This window comes from Bos grunniens, chromosome 13 (genome assembly GCF_055505025.1).
Source record: "Bos grunniens cultivar Pamir isolate PY7600 chromosome 13, Bosgru_T2T1.0, whole genome shotgun sequence".
NCBI classification, from domain to species: Eukaryota; Metazoa; Chordata; class Mammalia; order Artiodactyla; family Bovidae; genus Bos; species Bos grunniens.
The window spans coordinates 44,956,376-44,975,098 of NC_141177.1; the positions used below are offsets into that span (position 1 = coordinate 44,956,376).

Genomic DNA, 18,723 nt, shown 5'->3' on the forward strand with positions numbered 1-18,723 from the left:
CACACAGAGGACAGCAATTCCACCAATGATACCACATTCCTCCCCAATGCCACGAGCCTGCTGTAATGAGTCACAACTGTCAATCAGCAAACATGCTGTCTTGTGTATCTTTAAATATACTTAATTCTGAATTCATTTCAGCAAAGTCCATTCTTCATCTATTTAAATAAACCTCAAACATTTGATGATGTTGTTTGAAGTTTAACCCAGATGATTTACTCATTATCGCCAATTCGCAAAGTAATATTTACCATCGTATTTTCTAATGGTCACTTTGACTGTTTTCTCAGTGACTCAGGATCAAGGGTATAGGTCTACAGTCCCTGAGTGGAAAATAAAAAGCTATACTCATGATGCCGCCCTATTTAAGAGCACTCTGGTCCATCTGCAGGCAGGTGTTATGCACGAATCAGTGGCTGAGTGGGTGCTCAGCCTACCACCCGTAATCTACGGCCTGCTGTCCTAGGGCAGGGCAGAACCTGCGGAGAGAGCAGACAACTCTGTGTTTCAAACACTGATAAATACACAGTTCATTCTTGAGAAGCAAAGCAACCAGAGATGGTGGGATTATTTTGCTGGGAACTTCTTATCTTTATAAATGCTCATGTCCTGCGGGGTGAGGTTTCTCCAAAGCCAACTACTAAATAAGCAGGAACACTATTCTTCCCTTAAATATTTAGAAATATATTGTACCTTTACTTCCAAAGTAGCACCAAAGGCCATTCGGAAATTGCCATTAAAATCTTTACTGAAAATTCTTTGGAATGTCTGCTTGAAGAGAGAAGTGTTGAAAGAATCTCCCATCACCATGTAGCCTCTAGGAAGAAAAAAGGAAAAAGAAAGTGAACCTTTAGATGACTGAAAGCCATTCAGAGGCTTCTTGGGTACTGACAAACAATTAATTTAGAGAAGAAAGTAAAAAGCAAGCCTGTCTATAAAGGTGTTACTGACAATATACTGCTTGCTAATGGTAACAGCCAGTTCAAGCTGTACTCTGGAAAAACACTATTTTTAAAACATGAAACAGAATTAACTAGAACAGCACTTGTATCTTGATCACTATGGCAGTTATATAAACCTACAAGAGATGACAAATACCTCACAGAATTAGACGTACACAGAGATTTTAAAAATGAATGCATGTAAACACTGGTGAGAGCCAAGTCCAGTCCATAATGGAGTTAACTGTATAAACTAAGTCAAGTTTCCTGGTTGTGACATTGTGCTGTATTTATGTAAGTGCCACCACTGGGCTCCAAAATCACTGCAGATGGTGACTGCAGCCAGGAAATTAAAAGATGCTTACTCCTTGGAAGGATAACCTTGGTATCTAGGTTATGACCAACCTAGATACCATATTAAAAAGCAGAGACATTACTTTGCCAACAAAGGTCCGTCTAGTCAAGGCTATGGCTTTTCCAGTAGTCATGTATGGATGTGAGAGTTGGACTATAAGGAAAGCTGAGTGCTGAAGAATTGATGCTTTTCAACTGTGGAGTTGGAGAAGACTCTTGAGAGTCCCTTGGACTACAAGGAGATCCAATTAGTTCATTCAAGGAGATCAGTCCTAAGTATTCATTGGAAGGACTAATGTTGAAGCTGAAACTCCAATACTTTGGCCACCTGATGCAAAGAACTAACTCATTGGAAAAGACCCTGATGCTGGGAAAGACTGAAGGCGGGAGGAGAAGGAGACGAGGATGAGATGGTTGGATGGCATCACCGACTCAATGGACATGAGTTTGGGTGAACTCCGGGAGTTGGTGATGGACAGGAAGGCCTGGCAAGCTACAGTCCATGGGGTCACAAAGAGTGGACACGACTGAGCAACTGAACTGAACCACTGGGAATTGCTGGATGAAAAGTATGGACAGATCGCTTTGTACTATGTTTGCAATTCCTTGTGAATCTTAATTACTTCAATTAAAAAGTTAAAACAAAAATGATATAATCATCAGCTGCGTGTGCTCAGCCACACCTAGAACACGCAGGGATTCTCAAACCCTGCACATCAGAAACGCTCAGCAACTTTAAATACGCTGATGCCCAGGCCATGTGCTGTGCTAATTAAATCCGACTTTAGGAACAGGACTCAAATCAAGAGTAGCTTTTAATGTTCGCAGGTGATGCCAACGTGCAGCAGCTTCAGACCAGCACTGCACGTCTGTGGATCTCACCAAAATCCCCAGAGAGTTTGTTAAAACCGACCGCCACACTGGAGCCTCAGCCTCTGATTCAGGAGGTCTGGGGTGAAGCCCAAGTGTGCACATTTCTAATCAGGCCCCATGGAGCACTGAGGCGGCTGGTTGGGCCTCATCCTGCTTTGAGGACCATGCCTCCACAACGCCATCCAGCCGAGGTGACGACTTGTGCTCTCAACCCACCCCTCACTGCACCCTCCAGGCTGTCAGGAAGTGTGGCTGCTAGGCCAGGGGAGGGGCGGCTAGTTTCTCCGGCATTCAGACCTATTCCCTACCCTTCTCACAAGGAAGTGCTAAAGGCCACACACTTCATGCTTGCCATCTTGCCCGGGTGTCTGGACAACTCTAAGAAATGAAGTTCCTCTGAAACGACAGGTTCCTAGGAAAGCCTGACCTCCCTCCGATCATAGCTTCTTCCTCCGAGAAGTACACCACCCTCCCCAGCCCAGAAACCGCAGCCCAGAGCCAAACGAATGCTCCTGTGAGCCAGCCTGGGCCCTCCCCACGGTTCCACCCCTCATTTTTCTTTCCTTAGAACCACCACTCTCACTTTACTCAGGGAGGGGCTCGCTGTCCACATACCCAGTAAGATTTGGGCAACACTTCATCTCCAGGAGTCCAGTCTGATCAAGGGCACAGGCGTAAATATCAATGCAGTGACCGTTTGCAGCAGTGCGGTTCGCAAGCATCTCATAGTGCTGCAGAGAGAGAAAAACCATCTTCATGGAACAGGGACATCACCCATTAGGTATCCTCAAAGTTTTTCGAGATTGGAAGCTACACTTTTTTTATATGGATGTCATAAATTGTCCCCATGTCCCCTGTTTGATCACATCCACTCTAATCAAGGTCTCAGAACTGGGGCAGATATTTAATGTCAGCGAGATCTGGCAGGTCATCTCAGCAAAAGCAGCTCGCCTGCCACACAGCATGGCCTGGGCAGAGCAGAGGCTGCTCCCCTGAGCAGCCGAAGCCCCACCCTGGGTGACTACACTTACAGCCCGTGGCCAGGAGCACCTACCTTGGTTGCCTTTTTCATGAAGCGGGCATTGTCTTTCTCAATGTCATGCCAGGAACGAATAGGAACCTTTAATTCATCTCCAACCACCATGCCAGGTCCCTGGGTGGGGGGTCCCCCAGTGAACAGCATGATCCTGGCTCCCGTGTTTGGAAAAGTGCCCTGTGACAGGGAGTGGCAGCATGTTAGAGACACACAGCCCGCCCCAAGCATACTTCCCACAGAGATGCCGCAAACACGCGCTCCCTCAGCTGTCGTGAACTGTCGTGGACACTGAGGACACTGCAGCAAAGAGCAGACGACACTATGGACAAGCAGCTTCTCACTTCCAGGCTGAGGCTCTGGAGAGCTTTTATTAATTTACTGTGATCCCACTGCCCTAATGGTCTTGTGTTTCTCAAGAAAACTTTCTGTAATTTTCAAAACACTGAGGGCTCCTTCAGTGTGGACAATAATAATCACTGAAGTACGTTCTGATAAACTAACACAGCCAGCTGACTGGGGTCACAGCTGATTTTTCAGACAAGGCCAAGAACACACCTTCTGCCATCAAGCTTGCAAGGTTTGGGGGCAGGGCAGTAAATTCTGAGTTACCTCCAACAGGCCTACAGCAATGGACAAGGCAACACCAGTGGATCGCAAAGGCCTCTTCCCCTGAGGTACGGGCCACGGGTCCCTCTGTAGCTCCCCAAGGAGATCAGTGAGGTTCATGTCAATCTTGTGAATGGGCTGCAGAAACCTGCATGATTTTGAATGGACACGTCAAATCTGAGTTAATAAAGTACTCTGGTCCTCGGCCCACGTAACACATAGCTACTGCTCTTCAAAACGTGTATCAGAGTAGAAAAAACTTGCAGTTTTTTTTCTTCAAAGTTGTCTCTAACTACAAACACAAAAAACTCAAAGCAATTTTATACAGGACAATCTCTTAAAGCCTAACGTATAATACTTTGCACATGTAGTGTGAAAGAAAATCAATTTCAAACAGGAGCAAATCAGTTTAATTAAAGTTTAAGTGGCCAAAAAAAAACAACAACAGCAACAATCCTAAAGACACGCCTAACAGGAACTCAGTTCATGTAACGTTCACAAGCAGGGACAACCTTCATCGATCGTTCTGAAGATTCTCTCAATGTTTCTCTTAAACACTTGGAGTCATCAGGGAAACACCGGTTTCTTAGAGAAGAGGCTGTAACCATCACCTTATGTTGGCCAACTGTTAACCCAGCCCTTGGCCGTTCTAGGAGTGCAGCAGGCCACGTGAACTAAGTGCCCAGTCTCAGGACACTCAACAGAAGCCTTTTCAGTGTCCCCAGCTTTACAAAATGGGGGGAGTTCCCTAGTGGCCTAGTGGTTAGGATTATGGGCTTTCACTGTTGTGGCCCGGGTTCAACTCCTGGTTGGGGAACCGAAGTCCCGAAAGCTGCAGTGCTGCCAAAATTAAAAAAAGGAAAAAAAGGACAACAGCCACGTGTCTAAGAAGAGGGGAATGACTGTGTGCAGTGCTCTCAAAACCTCTATGGTGATCCAACTCTAAAAGGAAAAGCATCCTGAGCAAAACTGCCCCAGGATATATGTGAACGTATATATTTATATAGATTATAAATTTTCAACATACACTGATGTATTATGCTTATTATTAAACATTAAATATTGATTAGGCCTAATCTTTTCTTCCCCTTTAAAAATAAAATACAAAGCACTCTCGCTGCGCCCTCCCCACCCCCCACCCAAGGGGCCAGGCTCACCTGCTGGACACGGACGGGCGCTCCTGCGGCTGAGCCGGGCGCATTGGCTGCACGGGCATCGCAGGCTTGGTCAGGCCCAGCATGTCCTACACAAACCAAAAAGATGCATTTCTCATAACACGGTAAGAGAATGGCTCCTATTTTTTTCCTTTTTCTTAATGAAACTTTAAGAACTATCCCTGCTCCTGCCTGAGGACAAGCTGCACACTGACCTGGATCTGCTTGGCAGTAAGGTCCTTCGTACCCCGGAAGACGTAACTCTTGGAGATCCCCTCGCAGCTGAGTTCGTGAACCTGTACCATCCTCCCAAACGTGATCAAACCCACCAGCGCGTCCGGAGGAAGGAGGCTCAGGGACATCTGCAGGGACTCCTTGAGTGCTTGGAGGTCATCATCCTCCAGACACGTGTCCACCACATACAGGAAGATCAGAGGGGATGGGGCGCCTCGCTGGATATGGGGGAAAATGGCATACAGTTAGTGTACAGACAGACGTGACCTGCTCTTTTTAAAACAAAACAGGTATGCACTAAATAACAACTCTTTATTTACACCTGTCAGGGATAACAACATCAAAACAAACTTCTACTTACCTCATTAAAAGGTAGGTTTTATCAAAACCAACTGGATGCAGACTATTTGTATCCAACAATTTATTCCCCATTTTGAATGCCAGGCCTTGCTCTAGGTCCTGCCATACATCAGCAGACCAAAAGGCCAGAGATCCCTATCTGCCTGAGGAGCTAACTTTCAAGAATCGAGAAGAGGGGCAGGATTGTGCAGGTAGGGCAGGGTAGGGGTGGAGCTCCACCAGTAACTGGGAGGCTAGGGCAGCCTTATTAAGAAAGTAACATTTTGGATTTCAAAAGAAAAAAAAAAAAAAAAAAGAAGTAACATGTGAGCAAAAAGCTGGAGGGGAAGGAGGGAGCAATGCAGATACAGGGAGAGAGCTCCAGCCTGAGGAAAAGCCAGAACCAAGGCCCAGGGACATGTCTGTGCCCACACACTGAGCAGTCAAGGATCCCGCGGGCCTTGCAGCTGTAAATCGTTCATATGGGCAAGAGACAAAGAAGACAGAGTATTTCAGAAGAAACTCAATACTTAACACTGCTCCTTAAACACATGACAATTACCTGTATCACGTACTCAATTGTAGAAAACTGGGGCATCAATTCAGCAGGCTGGTTCACCTCAGATATGCCTGCGTAAGCTGGAGGAAACTGGAGAAAACAAGACAGAGCAATGTTTCATGAGGGCTGAAAGTTACACTATGTCTCCTATCTTCCATTTATAAAAATAGTAATAGTTTAATGACCACGTATTTATTATGAAAGTATTAAACCTAGAACATGTTACTAAAATACAAAAATCTATTAACACTGCCCTACATCACACTGGAACTTTATTTTAAATGGTTTTCAGATATGTTGTAACTTCTAAATGATTAAAACACACACTATTAAAAACCATTTCCTAATTGTTGCCTATAAATGAAGGGCTGAGATTTTAGCTGTCTTATCAATTATCTATGTGGAATCTAAAGCTTTTATTTAGGTTTATTATTCTAGCTGTGATCAATAAAGTAATACACGTTCATTGTAGAAACCCTGGCAAGTACAAGAAATTTCATGGATAGAAGAGCCTGGCAGGCTACAGCCCACGGGGTTGCAAAAACTGTACATGACTGAGCTACTGAACAAGAAAAATATAAGAAAAAAGAAACAATCCCCCGATCGCACACACACCCACACACACTCCCACCACTTGGAGGCAGCCTCTGTCAACATCTCAGCTTCCACACTTGTTCTTAAGCACAGCTGAGATCATCTTGCATGCACAATTTTGCAACCTGCCTTTTGGTGCTTAACATGTCATAGGTGTCTTCTTTTTTCTCTACAAACATTTTAGATTCGTAGCTTGTATGTTGCTTTTCCTTTCCCCCAAGTTAAAAATTGAGGTATGACGCCGTACATACCAATTTTACCATCTTTTTGAGTGTCCGGTTCAGAGATCTTAAATACACTTATAACACTGTGCGACCACCTCTAACATCCATCCCCAGAACTTTCCTCATCTTGTAAAACTGAAACTCTGAACCTGTTAAACAATCTCCGCTTCATCCCCATCCAGCCCCTAGCACCCACCTCTCCATTACTCCAAGTACCTCATTTAATGGGGATCATATATGCTTGTCTTTTTAGGACTGGCTTATTTCACTCAGTAATATCAGTAAAGCTCAATTACATTGTAGCGTTAAGTCAGAACATCCTTGCATCTTAAGGCTGATACTATTTCACTGAATACAGGACACTTGCTTACCCATTCACCTGGCAGCAGATACTGAAGTCAGGTGAAATGTTTAGCTACTGTGAATACTACTACTATGAATAGGAGTGTATATTTACAAGATCCTGTTTTCAGTTCTTTTGGATATATATCCAGAGGTGGGAATGCTGCATCATTTGGTAAACATCCCTAATGATTAGTGACGATGAGCACCTTTTTATGTGCTTATTGGCCATCCATCTATCATCTTTGGAGAAATTATCTCTTCAAGTCCTTTGGACATTTCTGAACTAGGCTTCCCTGTTGTTGACTATTATGAGTTCTTAAATATTCTACACATTAATCCCTTAGACATACAATTTGCAAATACTTTCACCCACTGTATGAGCTGGCTTTTACTCTCTTGACACTGTCTTTTTGATCCAGTAGAATTCTCACAATTAATAAAATTAAACAGACATCAATTCTGAGTGTAATAGGGTGTAGGAATGTTTTTAAGACTTGCATATACTTCTGAATCGCCCATGGAATCTTGAATGGTGGGACTTCCCTGGTGATCTAGTGGCTAAGACTCCATGTTTCCAATGCAGGAGGCCTGGGTTTGATCCCTGGTCAGGGAACTAGATCCCACATGCTGCAACTAAAGATTCTGAAAGTTGCAATGAAGATCTCATGTGCCTCAGCTAAGACCCGGCATGGCCAAAATAAATGAATGAAAAAAACAAAAATACTGAATGGTACCTGCTTCTAATTCCCAAGCTTATACTCAGTTATCAACTACAGGCTAGTCCTTTATCACTGGTCTCAGTGTGCACTGAGCATGAGACTCATAATTATGATCAAATTAAGAATAAGTAGATTATGACTATCTTAAGATCTACTAGAACAGTATATATTATGATGAGCATAATTAATTATTTGCTAACTGCTTTACCAAGGTATAGTTTATATACCATAAAATCACTCATTTTAAATGCACAATTCAGTGATTTTTAGTAAATGCACATAGAACTGTGCAATACTTATCATAATCCACTTTTAGAACATTTTCTTCATAGACACAGTTCATGTCAAAGAGAATTCTCTCTCATCATTTGGGAGCTCTTAGCTCAATAACTTAAAAATGCTTAAATCAAAACAAGATAAATACTGATATTTGACCCTAAAAGTTAGAAGGGTCAGAAAATGAAAATCCAGTATCCAATTAAAATAAATTGAAGTCAAATGTAATATAAATACCTTCTGTTTTTTGGGTAACATACTCAGTGCTTACAGAGAGCGTACTTAGAAAAAAAAAGAAAGGAGTTCTACGTCCTCTCCACAGCAAACGACAAAGACTCAAATAAAGAAATGGAATGACCATTTCAAAGAAAAATCACGGATGTTCAATGTTCAATATTACCAGGAGAGACCCAAATTCACCTCAATTTTTTCAGTGTAGGACAATGAACTGAAACACAGGGAATACTTTTAAAATAATTATATTCACATACCTGATTTCTCTGGAAACAGAAATTACAGGCCCAAAGTTTTGCTCGATAATCAACCTGACTGTGAGAAAGATAAAATATTACATCCAGGTTCTATTTTCATTTTTAACACAGTACTGAGTGGGGGATTTTTGTAGAAACGAACACCTCGGGCATTAATACGTCTCTGGTCAATAACGTGTTTTAAGCTAGAAAACATTTACGTGTAAACTTCAAGTTCAGTTAATCTCAGAGATGTGTGTTCCTATGTGGGTGCATCAGTGGATGAAGGCACACAACACCTTCTCTGCAGCTCGAGTTCTAGCTAAGGACACAGAAAGGCTCCTTCAAGCAGCAACAGTGAATGGCTACTAAACCCTTTTTTCTCTTTTCTGACTTCCTAGATAATATTTAGAAGTTTGTGAGCTATAAAATTTATTCGTTACTTCCTATGGCCTCATTATCTAAACAGTCTTTATGATTTTCCTAACATCTTTACTTTTTGGATATGTGAAACTACTAAATTTTAGTACTAAAAAGTACATTTCACACAGGAAAAACTCCTCAGATTTGAACCACACTTAGTTCACTTGAAGAAGTTGGGTAGGAATGCTTCTGGGTTGATACACTTCCTAAAACTTGTTGCTTGCCCCCTGCTTTCTACATTTAGAAAATTAACATCAGGAGCTATTATTTTAAAAGAGCAGCAGCATCTTATACATGGGCACATCAAATAAAAGCAAGGAGAATGAAGTTAAAAAAAGTTCCCTTATATAAAAATTTTATCCTTTAAAGAGTATTTATGGCACTCTTTATTTGTTTACAAATTCTTTGAAAGAGTGCCCACATTTACGAGAGCGATCACAGGTCACTATTCCAGGCGCAAAAAAAAGTTACACTTAACAGTAATATCTTTTAAGAGCTCAAATTTCTTCTGCCTGTTACTTCTTCCTGCCGTACGGGATCACCATACCAGGTAGGTGCGACAGAACTGTCTAAAGCACTTGGATTTTTCTGGAAAAAGCTTTAAAGACACCAATAAAATGAACAGTTAAACCAAAAATAAACTGCAAAGCAGAAGGGAAAAACACCAACCAATCCTTTCCCTCCACCTCACCCCGTAAGTTCTAATTCTATTTGGAGTTATCAGGCCGGAGGGATTCCCAAAAGCACTCATTACCTAAGTATCTCACTATTCACTACTCATCTCAGATCTGACATCTTGCCCAAATGAATCACTTTTATGAGAATCACATAAACGTCGGAATTTACTGTAGTTATCCTTTCTACTGGTTTTTAAAAGAGTTCATACCAAAGTGGATTGAGAATGGCTTTGCAAGTTGGCCTGCTGCAGAGCACCGGTTCATACTGTACGGGAGGCAGGTCTGGTCGTTCTTTTAAAGGAGTAAGAAGACAAGCCAGGGGAACAACCATTCTTGTAGCCTCGAGTCTGCTGGAAGGCCACACATTCCAACTAAAACGCACGCCATCGCGTTCTTCATTCTGCTGAATGAACTCCAGGTATGTGGCCATTGTCTAAAAAAAAAAAACTACAGATAAACCCTTAATTGTACTTGAAATTCCCAAATGAACTTCAAAAAAAAAAGATGATGACCTAACTCAACATTCTTTAAACACTTACGTCTAGAAGAACTTGTCACTGGAGAATGCCAACGTCTCACTTCTCTCTGACCCCCAAGGGTCAGTTAACTTTACCGCTACCTTTCCTGTTCCTTTCTCAAATCCCCGTTTCTAGCACTTAAAAAAAATAAAAGGGGCGGAAGGTTTACAATCACTTGGTCATCTCTAAGCTGCATGCAGTTGAGTAAGAGTCATTTAAATCTCCTCAAACAGCACATTATCACTTCAGCCGAGCAGATTTCAACCCTGTGTTCAAGCCCTGTTTCAGAAGCTAGCTATCTTCCTCCCTGACCCCCTTTCCTCCTGATTCTATTTGAGTAAAACATTGTATTAAAATTTACATTCCAAGTGATCTTGGTTTTGTGGCCTTTTCCCTCTTTCCATTATTAACTACAGAGAAAAGACCCAGATACTGATGCTCAAATGCTATTCATGGAGTGAACAGCCCCCAGTTCTTACCCAAAGTACTTCTTGGGATCACCGGAATTAAAGGCCAGTGGACTACTACACTACATACACACCTCACCAGCACCTACCCTCTCACCACAGTCACTTATGCTCATGCCTTGAAAGATTCCAATTTTAACAGCCATCCAGATTAAGTACATTTTCCAAACTCAGATAATGCCAATTCCCCTGAGTGCTCTATACATCCTGTTTACATACTAAAATCTAGGCTAATTACAATTCAGCTATTAGGTAGGATTCAAGGGAACAAAAAGCTCAACAATGGGAAAAAAGGTAAATTAAGGAATCTGTTATATAAGTGGCCTCTAGTGCTCACTTATGCAATGCTAAATAATGACTGTCTCCAATTATTTTAAGATGTGCCATACCGTTAATAATTTGGACAAAGAGAACAATAAACAGCTTATAAATGTGAATGAATCGATTACTCTGCTACACACAACATAGACCATAGAAATTCCAAATGTCTGTTCCAATTAAACCCCTAAGGCATATGTTATTTCTGGCAAAAGTGGGAAACTGAGGCACTATATATACAGAAACACTTCCACAGCTTCCTGGGCAGCAAAAGGTAATTTAGGTGGGAATGAAAGCACTCTCAGCAAGCACCTCAGCAGCCTTCATTAAGTGACCATTTTCCTTCTCAAAACATTTCATTACTAATAGGTACTGCATTTCCATCCTATGTCCCCAAGCATCTACATATTAAAACCTGCACTGTCCATTTGCCACTGCCTGTCTTCCCCTCACTCTTTCAACAGCATGGAATCTTAACTCTGGGCTCACAGCCAACAAGGAACTTCACCAGGTCAATAAATCCTCTGAAACTGCATGCAAAACTGTGTGCATGAGCCAACAGTGCATTTTTATAGAGACGAGTCGACCACTAACATCGTATTTTCAAAGGGGAAAAGTTTCAGAATGGGTTAATAGCTGAATGGATGAACTTTGAACAAGTAAAACTCTAAAGATCCTGTATATGTATCTGTTTAAAAAAAAAAAAAAAATCTGTACCATTCATTCCACCTTAAGGGCATGACTTTTAAGGACGCAGCTAAGGCTAAGCAAGGAGTCCGAAGACCTGGGTTCTTAGCTCCGACTCCGTTACGAAGCGTAAATCATTCAACCTAATTCTAGAGTTCCTCAACTTTAAAATGGACGTTGGATCCTTCCGGAGCCCCCTCCCCCGAGTCCGAGGGATTCTGTGCCAAAAGCAGGCCCGCCGCCCCAGCTGGCGGGGACCGCGCCACTCTCAACAAACCCTTGGGTCACCGATCCCCTCAGTTCCTCCGCCTGCTCGGAAAAGGCCTCGCCCCAGGAGGAACCCACCCGCCCTCAGCAGAGACTCTTGTCCCAGCTCTCGGCCTCTCATCACCTGTGCTGTCCGCTCACCTGGCCCAGGGAGCTCACCTGTCCGCAGCCTTCCGCAACCACAGCTGCTAAAAGCCGGAGTCCGGCTCCCACCACCTAGTCCACCTCAGCTCTAAGCCGATTGGTCAGCACTCTTGTGCGTCACTCCACGGCGCCGTCCGCTAGCCAATCAAACAGGGCCCGGGGGCGGGAGAGAGGAAGGAAGACACTCAGACAGGCTGCGCCGCCATATTGAAACAGGGCAAGATAGACACGCTTCATGCCTCAAAATCACAATTCCTCAGAATACACGTTTTTCCACGTTCACCTCTAAACCCTTCTGCCGCACGGAACACAGGCGCCTACATAACTGTTTTCTAGGCGCAACCAGGGCGCCTCAGGAGCTCACCGCCGTCCAATAAGACGTCCGCTCCCTTCAGTGGGAAGTCCCCCTCATCACCTTAGTTACCGGGAAGCGAGAACGATGACGTCAGGTACCGGAAGAGGGCGTGGCTTCTCGCAGAGGAAACCAAGTTGGACGGAAGGAGGTCTCGGCACGCACGAGGGGGCGGAGCTAAGGGAGCCTGGGGTGCGTCAGCGCAGGAGTCCTGTCGGACTGTTCTTCGTCCTGTGGGTGTTCCTGTCCTGGTTTGTGCAGGTGCATTGACGCTCTCTGCGGGGCCTGGCATTAGTAAACAGTTCTTCTCTATCCGTCATCCTTCCACGAGAAGGTGAATAATTGGGAGCTGTCGTAGTCAAACATTTTAAGAGATTAACGAAACTCCTAACGGTTAGGATGCAACTTTCTAAAACCACCACTACCGTTTTACCCCCTCTAAGCGGCAAAACGGAGCGCGTTTGTTAATCTAATTCAGAGATACCGCCTCTGTATAGCATATAAGAATAAGCAAAATTATATAAATGTAAAACTATTCTTAGATCATAGCAAGGCGTCCAAGAGTTAATTAGCTCAAGTTAGTTCAGTTCAGTTCGGTTCAGTCGCTCAGTCGTGTCCGACTCTTTGCGACCCCATGGACTGCAGCACACCAGACCTCCTGTCCATCACGAACTCCCAGAGGTTACCCAAACGAATGTCCATTGAGTCAGTGATGCCATCCAACCATCTCATCCTCTGTCGTCCCCTTCTCCCGCCTTCAATCTTTCCCAGCATCAGGGTCTTTTCAAATGAGTCAGTTCTTCACATCAGGTGGCCAAAGTATTGAAGTTTCAGCTTCAACATAGTCCTTCCAATGAACACCCAGGACTGATCTCCTTTAGGATGGACTGGTTAGATCTCCTTGCAGTCCAAGAGACTGTCAAGAGTCTTCTCCAACACCAAGTTAATATTAGTACAAAGTTTTAAATGACCAACAGATCATAGAAATAAGTTTCAAGTTGATGTACTCTGAAGTTACTGTTAATATGAAAATTTCTCAGGAATCCCCTCACCGTCTAATGGTTAGGACTCCCATGATCTCATTGCACAGGGCCTAGATTCAGTCGCTGGTTGGGGAACTTAGCTCCCACAAGATAGGCAAATTCTATTCCCCTACGTAAGCCAATGAGAACAAAGCTCCTTTAAGACATGTAGTAATCTAATTTATTAGAACTCTCCAAAGTTACTTGCAGAAAAAGAAAAAAAGTTGAATAATGGTTCAGTTTTATTGAACAAATTTACAATTTTCATGTTTCTAAACCATTATGGAAGAGTAATGTTAGGGTTTTTTTAAGTAATTAAACTGGTGTAACTCTAGGACGTTCAAATAAATTATTCTCTGAGTACGGAGACACAATTAAGGTAATACACATTTGTGTTATATTTCACAGTGCAAAGATTTTACCATGTCCAAGCTCATGCTGCTTGCCCGCACAACAGGCTAATAAATCGGGAGACCACCTGTTGGGGCAAAGAATAGCAACTTTAATCTAAGAGCCAGCAGACCAAGAAGACTGGTTCCCACCAGGTTGAGGAGGGGATGTGTTGATTCTTTCCTGCACCCATTCACAGGTGGGTCTGGTGAGGATGTTTCCTGTGAACTAAAGAAAGGTATTTTAGCTTAACATGCAGCCATGGGAGGCAGAGTTCCTAAACTGGATCATTATGGACACTTTAAGCTTATAGACGACTTCCCTTTAGTGATTAAATTGAAGCAAAAGCAGTAGAATACAAAGTTTAAAGAAAAAGAAACAAATCCAGTATTGAGTCAGATTTATTCTTCTCTTTTACAGAAAGACATAGCTGGGGTTTTTTTTAACCAAACATTGGAAGACTATCATTTGCCAAAAATTTTCTTGAGTTATTTGAACCTGGATTCCTAGTACTAGAAATTTCTGTAAGAAGGATTTTTTTCAATCTATCATATTGAAAGTATTAGAAATTTATTTATTTTAGGAATGTCCGTACTTTATGAATAGTGAATTTTAGGAATAGTTGATTTATGTGACTGTGTAGTTATCTTGATAAATGTGGGAAGGAAGAAAATTTCCTGTTCTTCTAGGTTCTTCTGGCTGACTGAAAAATTAAATCAACATGAGACATTAGCAGGAGAAAATGAAACAAAATTTTAATAACATAGACACAGGGGAAAGACCAGGTTAACTAAATAACTTATCAAAATGTTTGAAACCCTCACCTTAAAAACCATCCTCAGTTCAGTTCATTTCAGTCACTCAGTCATGTCTGACTCTTTGCGACCCCATGAACTGCAGCACGCAAGGTCTCCCTGTCCATCACCAACTCCCAGAGTCCACCTAAACCCATGTCCATTGAGTCACTGATGCCATCCAACCATCTCATCCTCTGTCGTCCCCTTCTCCTGCCCTCAATCTTTCCCAGCATCAGGGTCTTTTCAAATGAGTCAGCTCTTTGCATCAGGTGGCCAAAGTATTGGAGTTTCAGCTTCAACATCAGTCCTACCAATGAACACCCAGAACTGATCTCCTTTAGGATGGACTGGTTGGATCTCCTTGCAGTCCAAGGGACTCTCAAGAGTCTTCTCCAACACTACAGTTCAAAAGCATCAATTCTTCGGCCCTCAGCTTTCTTTACAATTCAACTCTCACATCCATACATGACTACTGGAAAAACCATAGCCTTGACTAAACGGACCTTTGTTGACAGAGTAATGTCTCTGCTTTTGAATATGCTATCTAGGTTGGTCATAACTTTCCTTGCAAGGAGTAAGCGTCTTGTAATTTCCTGGCTGCAGTCACCATCTGCAGTGATTTTGGAGCCTAGAAAAATAAAGTCAGCCACTGTTTGCACTGTCTCCCCATCTATTTGCCATGAAGTGATGGGACCAGATGCTGTGATCTTAGTTTTCTGAATGTTGAGCTTTAAACCAACTTTTCCACTCTCCTCTTTCACTTTCATCAAGAGGCTCTTTAGTTCTTCCTCACTTTCTGCCATAAGGGTGGTGTCATCTGCATATCTGAGGTTATTGATATTTCTCCTGGCAATCTTGATTCCAGCTTGTGCTTCCTCCAGCCCAGCATTTCTCATGATGTGCTCTGCATATAAGTTAAATAAGCAGGGTGATAATATACAGCCTTGATGTACTCCTTTTCCTATTTGGAACCAGTCTGTTGTTCCATGTCCAGTTCTAACTGTTGCTTCCTGACCTGCATACAGGTTTCTCAGGAGGCAGGTCAGGTGGTCTGGTATTCCCATCTCTTTCAGAATTTTCCACAGTTGATTGTGATCCACACAGTCAAAGCCTTTACATAGTCAATAAAGCAGAAATAGATGTTTTTCTGGAACTCTCAACTAAAGACTAAAGAGGATATTGAGGGTGTGGAGTGAGTTATCAGACATCACACAGTAAATAAGGGCAATGTGGTTGGGCAGATTAAACTCACTGCCTTCTTCATTCATAACTTTCTAGAGATGTGGTCATCCTCTTCCTAGTACAAGGAGGGAGACAGCCTACAAATGGAGATCCTTCTTACAAATATAAATGTTTCTTACAAAAGGATAATTCCTACTGGCTAAGAGTTTTTTTCCAAGTCTGCTGTTTCTTAGAAAATAACCAGCTTAAAATAATTAATACACCAAGAGACATATTTGGGGGAAGCAAATTCTATTCCCCTATGTAAGCCAATGAGAACAGAGCTCCTTGAAGAAATGTAGTAGGCTAATTTGTCTCTAAGATATTAAGAAGAGGTGGCAAGAATACACAGAAGAACTGTACAAAAAAGATCTTCACGACCAAGATAATCATGATGGTGTGATCACTCACCTAGAGCCAGACATCCTGGAATGTGAAGTCAAGTTGGCCTTAAGAAAGCATCACTACGAACAAAGCTAGTGGAGGTGATGGAATTCCAGTTGAGTTATTTCAAATCCTGAAGGATGATGCTGTGAAAGTGCTGCACTCAATATGCCAGCAAATTTGGAAAACTCAGCAGTGGCCCCAGGACTGGAAAAGGTCAGTTTTCATTCCAATCCCAAAGAAAGGCAATGCCAAAGAATGCTCAAACTACCGCACAATTGCACTCATCTTACACACTAGTAAAGTAATGCTCAAAATTCTCCAAGCCAGGCCACAACAGTATATGAACTGTGAACTTCCAGATGTTCAAGCTGGTTTTAGAAAAGGCAGAGGAACCAGAGATCAAATTGCCAACATCTGCTGGATCATGGAAAAAGCAAGAGAGTTCCAGAAAAACATCTATTTCTGCTTTATTGACTATGCCAAAGCCTTTGACTGTGTGGATCACAATAAACTGTGGAAAATTCTGAAAGAGTTGGGAATACCAGACCACCTGACCTGCCTCCTGAGAAACCTGTATGCAGGTCAGGAAGCAACAGTTAGAACTGGACATGGAACAACAGACTGGTTCCAAATAGGAAAAGGAGTACATCAAGGCTGTATATTGTCACCCTGCTTATTTAACTTATATGCAGAGCACATCATGAGAAATGCTGGGCTGGAGGAAGCACAAGCTGGAATCAAGATTTCGGGGAGAAATATCAATAACCTCAGATATGCAGATGACACCACCCTTATGGCAAAAAGTGAAGAGGAACTAAAAAGCCTCTTGATGAAAGTGAAAGTGGAGAGTGGAAAAGTTGGCTTAAAGCTCAACATTCAGAAAACAAAGATCATGGCATCTGGTCCCATCACTTCATGGGAAATAGATGGGGAAACAGTGGAAACAGTGACAGACTTTATTTTTGGGGGCTCCAAAGTCACTGCAGATGGTGACTGCAGCCATGAAATTAAAAGATGCTTACTCCTTGGAAGGAAAGTTATGACCAACCTCGATAGCATATTGAAAAACAGAGACATTACTTTGCCAACAAAGGTCCATCTAGTCAAGGCTATGGTTTTTCCAGTGGTCATGTATGGATGTGAGAGTTGGACTGTGAAGAAAGCTGAGCGCTAAAGAATTGATGCTTTTGAACTGTGGTGTTGGAGAAGACTCTTGAGAGTCCCTTGGACTGCAAGGAGATCCAACCAGTCCATTGTGAAGGAGATCAGCCCTGGGATTTCTTTGGAAGGAATGATGCTAAAGCTGAAACTCCAGTACTTTGGCCACCTCATGTGAAGAGTTGACTCATTGGAAAAGACTGTGATGCTGGGAGGGATTGGGGGCAGGAGGAGAAGGGGACGACAGAGGATGAGATGGCTGGATGGCATCACTGACTCGATGGACGTGAATCTGAGTGAACTCCGGGAGTTGGTGATGGACAGGGAGGCCTGGCGTGCTGCGATACAGGGGTCACAAAGAGTCGGATACGACTGAGCGACTGAACTGAACTGAACTGAATTTGTCTCTAAAGTTAGTAAACCATTTCACTCACAACAAAAGGTGAAGACCTTTCTTTTTCAAAATATGTATTCATTTCTTTCAATTTTGGTTCCACTGGGTCTTCATGCTGTGCCTGGGCTTTCTCTAGTTGCAATGAATGTGGGCTATTCTGTAGTTGTTGCGCACAGGCTTCTCAGTTGCAGTGGGTTCTCTTGTTGCAGAGCACAGGCTCTAGGTGCGTGGGCTTCAGCAGTTGGGGCTGGCAGACTCTAGAGCACAGGCACAGTAGTTGTGGTGCACTGGCTCATTTCTCCGTGCCACATGGAATCTTCTTGAGCCGGGGATTGAGCCTATGTCCCGTGCATTGGCAGGTGGGCTCTTACCCACTGAAACACCAGGGATGTCCCAAGACCTTTCTTGGTTACAGCCATGAAGACATAGACATGAACAGAATATAAAACAAAGAATGTTGTCTGCTATCCATTTCTACAGGGATCAGTCATGAGCCACTAGAGCCTCTGACGTACCATACACCCTGAGAAGAATTCAATACAAAACCCAGGATGAAACATTAAGTGTTTTGGATATACATGCCCCTAGGACAGGCTAGTGAACACAAGTTAATATGCTTGATACACAGTTAGGCCAAACAATATCGAAACATCAGAGCCTGGAGTAGAGAAAGGTTTATTGAAGGCCATTCAAGGTAATGAGTGGCTCATGCCCCCCCTCAAAACCCAGAACTCCCCAAAGGGTTTCAGCAAAGCTTTTTTTTTTTTTTTTTTAATA

At 42.9% G+C, this 18,723-nt stretch overlaps 1 protein-coding gene across 18 annotated transcripts in view; it reads right to left on the minus strand.

Moving 5' to 3' along the window:
- The window catches only part of SEC23B (SEC23 homolog B, COPII component), a 30,738-nt gene extending 18,074 nt beyond the window's left edge, over positions 1–12,664 (minus strand). The window contains exons 1-11 of one of the 18 annotated variants that reach the window (XM_086333773.1): positions 12,641–12,664; positions 10,364–10,479; positions 10,034–10,271; positions 8,746–8,803; positions 6,100–6,186; positions 5,180–5,416; positions 4,968–5,053; positions 3,814–3,958; positions 3,223–3,381; positions 2,784–2,899; positions 694–817 (exon numbers count right to left, since the gene is read on the minus strand). In XM_086333773.1, the coding sequence (XP_086189899.1) occupies positions 694–817; positions 2,784–2,899; positions 3,223–3,381; positions 3,814–3,958; positions 4,968–5,053; positions 5,180–5,416; positions 6,100–6,186; positions 8,746–8,803; positions 10,034–10,254 (1,233 nt within the window). In that variant the 5' untranslated portion in view covers positions 10,255–10,271; positions 10,364–10,479; positions 12,641–12,664. The other 17 variants (XM_086333759.1, XM_086333769.1, XM_086333758.1 and 14 more) reach the window with 17 other exon arrangements.
- Positions 12,665–18,723: the final 6,059 nt, after the last annotated feature.